The sequence below is a fragment of the Diceros bicornis genome, chromosome 16, assembly GCF_020826845.1.
Source record: "Diceros bicornis minor isolate mBicDic1 chromosome 16, mDicBic1.mat.cur, whole genome shotgun sequence".
Taxonomy (NCBI): Eukaryota; Metazoa; Chordata; class Mammalia; order Perissodactyla; family Rhinocerotidae; genus Diceros; species Diceros bicornis.
Genome location: NC_080755.1, coordinates 38112451 through 38123255, shown reverse-complemented (window position 1 = coordinate 38123255; position 10805 = coordinate 38112451). Strand labels below are relative to the sequence as shown.

The 10805-nt window shown below is 40.4% G+C and overlaps 1 protein-coding gene across 1 annotated transcript in view; it reads right to left on the bottom strand.

The window, feature by feature from the left end:
- SETBP1 (SET binding protein 1) overlaps positions 1-10805 on the bottom strand; it is a 362371-nt gene continuing 351566 nt past the window's right edge. The window contains exon 6 of the mRNA XM_058557032.1: positions 1-5426. Within this exon, the coding sequence (XP_058413015.1) occupies positions 4804-5426 (623 nt within the window). The 3' untranslated portion in view covers positions 1-4803. The remainder of the gene's footprint in view (positions 5427-10805) is intronic.

The window sequence follows — 10805 nt, the reverse complement described above, 5'->3', positions numbered from 1 at the left end:
TTGAATGTCTTTAATTTCACACAATGAATAACATATGAATAGGATTAACTTTTTTTTTTTTTTAATAGTTAAGTGCTCTATACTGTGCTAACCTGATCTGGTAGCGAAAAAGACTGAGTTTTCTTTTAGAAAAAATGTTTAAAACCCAACATCTAAGACCATGGAGGAGCATGACAGTAAAGCATGCCAGATGTATCTACGCCTCAAATAACAGCAAGTCCATGTTCATTTTAAATGTACAAAAATGCTTTATGAATAAAAACTGTTACAAAAAGAACATTTCAAACAATGTACAATTTTTCTTGCCTCTATATTCAATAAAATACAAATACATTTTTTGTTCTAAAATATGTTTACATACAATCAAAGTAGAACATGCAATTACACTTTAAAAAAGGCTTTTAAAAACCACTTATGAATACAAACTAAAAATTAGCCAGCACGACTTGTAAGACAATCTTGTGCCCCATTTTTTTTCTTTTGAAATATATATATACATATTTAACACATCATGTGCATTTATTATTATTTAAGAAATAGATTTTTTAAAAAAGGAAGAAAAAGAATGACACCAACCTAGGTTGGAACTGCCCTTCTGTGTTGACCAGTGGCAGCTCTTTTCAATTTTCCCCCCTTTAGTGTTTATTATACCTGGGCAAATGGGCAATAGATATCCAGGAAGTTTCTTCCTTGGTTGATATGTGCTTCTAAGACTGTTCTCCAAGTGACTGAGTCCAACAAAGAAGGAAGACTCATCAGTGGGGCGAACTCTCCAAGAAACAAGAGGCAGGGGGAGCCTTGTATTGTGGAAAGAAACTTTAAAAAACACCAAGAAAATGCTACGGTATATTACAGTTTGAGTTTCTAGGCACTGTGATGACATTATCTGTAAGCTCTGGCATTTGGACCATTGTGATACTATAGGGTAGTGTTGAGAATAATGTCTATATTTATCTACTTTTACATAATGAGAAGGACTGAAAATCCTGCAATGTAACACTTAAATGGCTTTTGAGGCATTTCGGCTTCTGCCACCCCCTCTGTCCATGCTACAGTTGGCATTTAAAGGCTTTGGAAATATATGTATAGACTTTAGACAGTTCCCAGGTAAATCTTCCTAGTGGTAGGGAAAAAATATTCTCCAAAAGCTCATTATCTGAATATTGTTGGGTAATAAGCTCTAGGAGGGGGATTTTCTACTTAAGTCCTAAAACCAAATCCTTTATGATCTGCATGTAGTACATCACCTTATACTATAATTCTGTCACCACTTGCTTATCATATTTATAGACCCAGCAATGCACAGAGCACAAATTCCCACTGCCATCGAACATGGCCTCTCACTCCGGACAGCAGCCAAGCTAACATGCTAATCCTCTGTCAGCCCTTAGTCACCTACTCTGGGCCGTCAGTGGCTGTTGAGTCCTGGTCCTGCCAAGTCACAAACCAGCCCCTGACGTGCTCTCCTTTCCGTTGACCTGTCTTCCTCGGGTTGCAGCCAGAGTCATGCCATTACAGGGAGTTAAACTTCCGTTCCTCTTATTTGAGGGGAGGAGGTGAAAAGCGAGTGGCCGTGCAGCGACTTAGGAAGGTGGATCAGAGTCTATCGTCACCCTCAAGGAGGCTTCTATATCTCAATCTCATCCTTTGCTCACCCCTAATCAGACTCCCTATATTATAAGTGGGCTCACGCCTGCTCATTGAAGGCAAGCATTCTAGAAAAAACAAAAAAAGAAAGAAAGAAAACCAAGGGGTTTCTCTTATCATGAAATGTTTTGTGGAGCTGTTTATGGAGTCTCGTGCATCCCCGACGATCTCCTCTCTAAATAAAAATGCAGCCACAGAAGGCAGCGTTAGGTGGCTGAAGAACTCCACAATGCAGGTCAGGAGAGCCAGGGTTCTCATCCTGGTTCTGCAACCAACCAGATGTGAAGCTAGAGTGGCCCAGTGTTGAGCCTGGACAGGACAGGAGAGGCTAATGGAAAGGGGGTAGTTAGAAAATAAGAAAATGGTCATAGCAACGAGATGAGTTAGGTGAATGAAAAGCAAAAGCAAAAAAAAGCATGATACTGAGGGAAGAGCTGGGTAGAGGAGAGAGGAAACTGTGCAGGTGACTGGACTTGCTTCCATCTTCGATCAGCTACTTAGCATGTCTCACTTTTGGTCTTCTGCAGTTTTCCAATCTAAGGGTCATAAATGTAGAGGTTTTGCATTTATCTCACACGACAATTTGCATTTAACTCACACGACACGAATTTATGTACAAGTTGCAACTCTGCTGTCTCTCTCCTGGAATACATTTCGTTGTTTTGGAAATTCTAATCCATCCTAAAGTTATTTGAAATTTCTCACCTACTAGAGGTTAATGCCAATTAAACTTTAGGTCCTTTAAGAAGGTGAGAGAGTGCCAGCTCATTCTCCTCTGCTGGAAGATTTAGTCTGCTCACAGACTCGGTTGGGGAAACAGGACAACACCGGAAGAAAGGAGGGCAAAAGAAAGAATGAAGGAAATGATTTTCAGAATCGAACAGGAGAGAAACCTCTTTATGGCTTAATTGGAATGAAAATGGTTGCTCTTTCATAGCAATGGTGGGGTGAGCAGGGCTAATTTAAACCTTCCTCTCGAGTGACTTTGGAGCCACTTAGACATGGCTTGGGAATGACAAATTGAAAGTGGCTGGTTTGATTTTGCTGTTCAACTTGTGTGAAATGCCAAAGGTCAACCTAGGTCACAAACTGAGGATCTATGATATAAGCTTTTAAAGCACAGGAGAATGCATTCCTTTAAACTCACATATTGCTAGGATTAAATGCGACTGACCTAGTTGGCAGCAAATGATGTGAAGTCCATGGTGACAGTGCAGAATAGGATGACTCTGTGGGTAATTTTAACCAACTGGTGGTGCCAAGACAGAGCGGTGATGTTTGCAAGCATATTAACTTGAGATTTTAAAATTCACTCCCATAGACACCCCATCCCTTATTCTCTTACATTCCCACCAAAAATTCATCTCTCTCTAAGGATATAATGTTGTGTTCTGAAGTGATAATACAACTTCCAGCCGATCCCAACTTCCAGTAAAGAAATTTAATTTGGAAGTAAACCAGATATTCTAATTCCCATTAGAAAATTTAATTCTGTTTCTCAGTGTCTCTTTTTTTATAATCTACCACGCCAGGTGTCTGATGTCTTGCGGAAGGTAAGAGGAGGAGAGAGGGAGGAAATTGAAAATACTTATTTGGAATTTTCTCATCTGACTTTCAGAAAACTTCTACGGCAATGGGATAACTTCATATTCATTCTGAGTCTTCTTAACATGGTTTACTTGGGCTGTGGAAATGGATAATAGAGATGAAATATCTGTCCACGCTAAACCAATGGCTAGAGTACAATTTGGATGAGAAATGTACAGTGGAAATTGACCATTTAAAAGACGATTTGTCACACACAGTTTGCATCCATGCAGACTGATAGATTTATAATTACATTATGTACAAAAATGTTTTAGTTTATTAAGGCAACCACAGTTTGGATACTTTGTCCAAGGTGGCTTGATACAATTGGAGTGGTGATACCCTTTAAGCATTTTCATTTTTTTTTTTTCAGATAAGAACACTTACTCCCATTTGCTTTTAAGAAATAATTATCAAGAGATATTGGACTTCTATTTTCTTTTTTTCCTTTTTCCAACTACCTATGATAGTTATTTGTATTAAAAAAAATCACATACCAAGGCATTATTAGATACTTGTCTTTCTGGTGGGCCTGTGTTGCAGTTTTTGGTGATCTGTCAGTTATTCCATTTGCTGTAGGTTATTAAAACCATTTTTTTTCTGCCTATTCTCTGCTGATATGTTTTAAGTATAAAAATAACCTGGTTGACACCTGGGTCAACATAACCTTGGCTGCTCTAAATCACTTATTAAAAAGGTTCTATCAATACTGAGTATCTGTTTCACAATGATTGGGATTCAAAGCCAAGTTCCTTGGGACAGCATGCCAAGGGTGAACGTTACAACACAGGTAAGGTTTACATCATTTAGGTGTGTACCAAGGAAAAGAAGGCAGCAAGTAAGTTAATGAAAAGGTATATGGAAATATAATGGACAAAAGAAAAGTAGGAACAGAGGATGCTAAGTGTCAGTGTATGTGTGATAAAGGAGGCATACAGAATATGATGCATGTCTAAGGTTGCCTATCACTAGAATTCCACCTTCTGATGACATGAGTCCATCTGAGAAACTGTATCGTTAAGATTCAGGTCACCTGAAGATGACGTTGGTGCCCCAAAGCCTAGCCGAGCTTGAAAAACCAAAACAAATAAAAACCAATTAAATGGAAGTGGGTTACAACAAAGCCAGTTGAGAGATTTGCAGCTTTTCTCCCCTTGGAATGTTTCCTAATTGAGGGTGTTTCCCTTTCAATTTTCCTGGCCAGCAAATGCAACGGAATCAAGGGCGCACCTTGGATGCGGGAGGTCAGGTGGCAGTCAGAGCACCACCGGCTTTCTCCTCCTTGATGGGTCTTCTGCTCGCCTGTAAAGGATCTAGCCATACTGAAGTGCCGCTTGGTTGGGAACTGCTGGAAAGCACAAACAAGCTTCTCTTGAAGGCGTCCCCCTGCTTTGCTTTCCCGAGAGCTACCGATGGCTCAACCCGTCATCTGGCCCGATTCTGCCCGCCCAGCTTCTGGAGAGAAGGGCATCAGTGTCCCTGTAGCGGGGGATTCCGCCCCCACCCCGGCTCACTGCACTTTCAATGTGTCAGTTCCCCCAGCCCCAGGTTCAGACGCCCAGACCCACCCTAGGGAAGGACATCGCTCTCACTCCCTCGGGACTTCCTCTGCCTTTTGGCCTTCACCTCCTCTTCCTGGGGAAGGGGCTGCTGCGGTGGCGGCTGCTGCGGGGGCTGAGCGGGAGGCTGGGGTTTGTGTTTCCTCTTTCCGCCTCCTCGGGGGGTCTTGGGCAGAGGAGGGGGCGGGGGCGGGGGCGGAGGCGGCGGGGGAGGGAGTGGCGGGGGCGGCGGCGGGGGCAGGGGCGGCGCCTCCCGGGCCATGTGGATGACCGCTTCGATGGTGGCCATGATGGTGTCTTGGCTGGCGGCGGGCTCCAAGACGAGCGGGCTCAGGCTCGGCTTCTGACCCCTTTTGCTGGGAAGGTCGATGCATTTTTCCAGCACCGGCATTTGGTCTCGGGAGTCCTCATCGAACTGGGAGGGCTGCTTTCGGGGACGCCCTCTCCTCTTCTTGACGAAGTTGTTGCCTGTCTTTGATTGTCTCTGCAGCCGCTTGGCCTTCAGGATCTTGTTCACGTGGTCCAGGTTCTTCTTGGTGGACAGAATCTTGGTGTAGTTGCACATCTTCCGCACCTCGCACTGGATGGCTTCGATCTCCCGCCTCTTGAATCGCTTCTTCAGGGAGGAGCTGGCTGCAGGAGGGGAACAGAGAAGAAATTGATCACAGGATGCAAACTGCCTTAAACCTAGACTTTTTAGTGACAACTGGCATTATATTTGGCTATGAAGATTACAGAGAGTTAACGCTATGGATATGACTCAGTACCCAATATTTATTCCTTTTTCTTTATTAAAATTAAAAATAATAAAAATAAACATTGGTTGAATATCTTATGTGTCCAAAGCATTTCTATTTACATTATTTCAATCTTCACAACAATCTCATGAAATACGCTTGTTCCCATTTTTAAGACTTAGAAACTGAGGCTCACCATGTAGGAAGATGTGCCATGGAAGTCAATGTCAGAATCACAATATACATTTTCCCAGTACTTCTTTCTATTATAGCCTTTATTTTTCATTCATCCCTTTGACATTTGACCTAATTCAATTTAGCATTAGGTTATACTTTCTCTTTTTGTAGAAGATGTTGAATGAATAAAATGACAAACAGCCCTGCATACCAAGCCATCTGGATCAGTCATATGGACTATCACCCTGGAAAAGGAGATGCCTTGACCTGAACTGGACTACCTAACTGAACCTGTTTTATTCCTACCCCTCCTCCACTGACAGAAGGGAGGATTATTTTCTGGGACACTCTATTTGGGATGACATCATCTCTCTAATTTTTTCCCCTCGATGTTCTGACTTGTCAAGTTGCCGGCTGGTGTCCAACTGACCAGGTCCTTCTTAACCAGTTCATCCTCCGGGAGCCTCAAGGGAAATATCAGGCAGGTGTTCCTGAATCACTTACACTTCCGCCACCGGGCTGTTATTTGCAAAGAGCTCTTTTCATGTCCTGGTGGCCAGATGCGTCTCTATTTCATGAGCCAAACTTCCAGTCTCAGGAAGTCCTGTACTGCCGCCACTAAATAGCCTTCAGAACTGCTTCATTTTGAAGTTCAGACACCATAAAGGGTGAATGGCTTCGAGACATAGCCAACTTTTCCTCTTTAGGATGGCTCTTTCTCCTTGTGTTATTCACCAGCAGGCACACATGTACATCCATGACACTCACATGGCACTCACACATACTCTGCTGCCCCATCTTCACACGGAGCGCTCCCTTTGGCCATTTACAAACTTAAGAAGTGAGTCCTTACTTAGTTCGTTGCGGCTGTGATTTACCCTAAATGGTCAACCCCAAAGAAGCCCATGTAGAAGATGCTGAGCCTACGAAACGTCGCAGGCATAAAAAGAAATGTGTTTCATTTTAGCATCTTCGTTTGTTGTATCATCCCGTTTTTTCAACTACTAGTGGAGAAGCAGAATAAATAGCTTAAGGGAAATGAGGAAAAAATGCTGAAAACATGGATACCACTCTCATTTATTCTTGGGCACTCCCACTTGTTCTTCCCCCTGCTTTCCCCCACTTCTCTCTCATGCTGTGCCCAACATACATCTCCAGGAGGGTTTCATTTGAAGTTATTTACTCCACTGCCTTCATGGAGTGGAATCCCTGAGTTCCACAGGATAGGTCAAAATGTTACTGCTTTTGGCCAAAGGTCATATAAGACTTACTGAGCAATGAATAACTATTGAACAATGTTTAAAATAAGTTATAAAGATCAAAATAGAACAAAGCCAGAGTGAGCTTCTGTCTACAAAAATTTTTGTAGTTAAGGCTGTAAAAGGAAAAGGTGACTCGATTGTCAAGTTCTCAACGCAGGGATCAACCTTTGTCCGTCTCTATGTTCCTCACGGGACATAGCATGGTGCCTCGTATATGGAAGGGATTTAAAAATTGTTTCTGGACTGATGAATCACACTAATCATTGCTGCCTTCTACTCATATCATCTGGAAAAGTGTTCTAGTTTGAATTTTTAAAGCAACTGTTGCAAATATAGTGACACTAAGAGTTAGCAGGCCTCCATGTCAGAGCCAAGCAATTTACCTTGTCCACACAGTTCGTGAATAAATGAAAACTAGTTGGAAAACTCCACAGAGCTTTTGGCATCATTCCAAATAACAAGTTCCATTTGCAGTTTACGCTCTCTTTAGTCTACATCATCCATAGTGGAAAAAAATGCTATGTGATATAGAAGTCAGCATGCAGGGACAAAGTAAACTATTTTGGGCAATTAGTTGGCAATATTTGACACAGTAAAGCTTGACTGGAAAAATCCAAGAGCTGGAGGTCATCTGGGGCAAATACAACCAACAGATTGTCCTTCTTAGTGTTTCCTTTTTAGTGAGAAATGCCAAAAAACAAACACAGAAAGGAACCTAGTAGATAATCCCATATTCAATAATTTGTTATATGCTGCATATTTTTTATGAAGCCCTTGCACTGAAAAAAGATTATGAAATAGCAATTAATTCTGAGTAGTGTAAACCTACCAAACAGTACTAAAAATATCATAACCAACTTCTTCCTACCCACTATTCACATTTAATCAATGTTAACTTTTTGCCATATATGCTTTATTTTTTTAAAAAAGAAAAACAGATTCAGCTAAGTTAGTGCGCCCCTCTCATCTCCATGCTTGTATTTATTTTTTAGTGTATATATGTGAACCCCTATTGGTAAAAATTAAAAGTCTGAAACTACCTAGTGCTGTTAATGCTGTAAGGAGGTGGGAACACTTGCACACTGTTGGCAGGAGTGTGAATTGGTACAATCATTTTGGAGAGTGATTGGGAAATAGCTATTAGAGTTGAAGATGGGTGTGCTCAGCGCCCCAGCAATTCCATGGCCAAGTTGCCTCCTTTACTCATTTGTAACGGGAGGCCAAGGATATACAAGAATGTTCCTTGAAGCTCAGTGAATGTTACATAAGACTAAAAACAATCTAAATGTTAATTAAAAGGATAATGAATCAATTGCGATATATATTCAAACAACGGAATATGACACATCTGTTAAAAGGAATAAGTACACATAAATATATCAACATGGTTAAAGCTAAAAAAAATGTTGTATAAAAAAGGCAAAATAAAGACGTATTTGTAAGCATACCATTTATGTAAATTTTAAAACACACAGATCCTTTGAATTTTTATTTCATTTTCAATGTCCAGATGTGAAGGTTTCAAGTGACTACAGTGCAGGAAATCAACTGTAAGCCAAAGAGAGGGTGGATGAGATTTCAACATCTCTTCCCTCCAAAGACTAGACTAGATGCTCTCAAAGTCCCCTTCTATATTTAAAGATTGCTATAATTCTTTCCTCTATTCCTATGGGACTTTATGAAGACCTTAGACTAGTGATGTCTGGTAGAATTTTCTGCAGTGGTGGAAATGATCTATATTTGTGCTGTCCCTTACAGTAGCTACTAACCATATGTGGCTACTGAGCATTGAAATGTGGCTAGTGTGACTGAGAAACTGAATTTTAAATTAAATTTAATTTAAATTTAAATAGCCACATGTGGCTGGTGGCTACCATATTAGGCAGCTCAGCTCTAGACCTACCCACCATGAAATCCAGAGGACACATAGGGATTCATTCAGTAAAACACAGACTGTGGGAAGCTCCCAGCAAGCAACCTGGTGCCTTCAACAAATAAGTTGCAAGGAGAGAGGAGGGAGGAAGGGGGATGGGATGGTAAATTAAAAGAAACTTAAGAGATAAAATGACCATATTTGGAGGTCAATTTAAGCAAACTGTCAAAAGAGATCATACTTCATGAACTCATAGAAATTTGAATATTGTCTGGGCATTTCATGATATTATATAATTACTGTTAATTTTCTTAAGTGTGATAATTGCATTGTGATCATGTTTTTTTTAAAAGTATCTATCTTTTAGAAATACATACTAAAATATCTATAGAAGAAGTCATATGATATCAGCGCGGCTTGGTTTCCAAATAATAAGGAAGAGAGGAGGTAAGTGGAAGTATTGATGAAATAAGATTGACCATGAGTTGATATTGTTGAAGCTGAGTGATGGGTACACAGAGGTTTATTATACTATTCTGCCTACTTTGGTATATACTTGACATTTCCATAATACATGGTTAAAAAATATAAATGGTAAGTGGCAATAAAATATCTTTCTTAGAATCTTAGGACTGGAAGGTGCTCTGGTTTTCACCCTCTTGGGCTCTATTTCACCTAATAATTTTAGAAGGATTAAAAATGTCTTCATTGAAGGGCATGCATCATCTTTCTAGAAAACTCCTGCTGGTAGCTACCCTCCTGGCTTAATGGGATGGGAGAATGAAAGAGTTCTCTGGGTTTTATGCTGTAACCAACTGCATAAACCTATGTCATGGCCCAATCTCCATTGATGGCATCAAGTGTTAAGACTTAATATCCTTCTTTCTTTTTTACATTATAATCTTACTGAACATCTGAATTTTATTTTATCCTTATATGTATTATCCAAACTTTCAGTTCAAGTTCATTATCCTTGTATGTGAACAGCAGCAGAGTGCAGGAGAGTAGAAAGGACTCTGGGCAGAGGCAGCTGGAAACCAATGTGAACTAGAACGAACCTCTTAGCCTCTCTGAGTCTCTCTCTCTCTTCATCTATTACATTGGATGGTTAGACTAGATGCTCTCAAAGTTCCCTTCTAGATTTAAAGATTGCTATAATTCTTTCATATATTCATTATCAATTGCCTTCCCAAATGTGAGGTGGTTTTCTGCATTTATTTCATGTAATAATTTTGAAATCCTAGTGTGGAGGAGAAGAGGGCTTTGGACTTGGCAAGGTTTGATATTCACAAATCTTTCTCCTTATTGTTTATGATTTCCCTGTCCCTCTAAATGTTTACAGATTTTTCTCTCTTCAAATTGCTTCATTATTAGACAGTAATTTCTGAGCTCTTGCAGCAAGATTGATTCCATATTTGCTTTCCTTCTTATAATTGTCCTATATCTTGCCTGTTCTTTGTAAGTTTTAAAGAATAATCAGGAGCGGCCAAGGCAAAACGCAAATTCATTTCTTCATAACTCTGCAATGCAAGTCATCTTCTAGACCTTTCTCTGTATTTAAAATTGCCACACAAATGGTTGACTTGGTTTGGGTTCAGATCTAGATTTTCTGTCTCTTTGCTCTCATTATCAGAGGATTGGCTCATCAGCATTCTTTTGATTTTGCCATGTCTTTTATGATAAAGACTAGACTTAGCACTGCTTTTGCAAACAGACTTTATAGATGTATAGGCACAAGCAAGTAAGCTAACAAGTGAGCAAGTAAGAGCTAACAAGTCTAGTTATATAGAAGGTTCTCAAGAAATAGGTGCTCATGGCTTGGAGACTGTACTTTGCCCACGTGCACATACCCTGGTTTTACGAGAAAGTTTTGGGTGGGTCAGAGAGGGAGGTGAATTTATCTCTAGACTCATTAGAGTTTTTCTTGCTGTTTGAATATCCCTATGAGGAGGTGGGGACATGA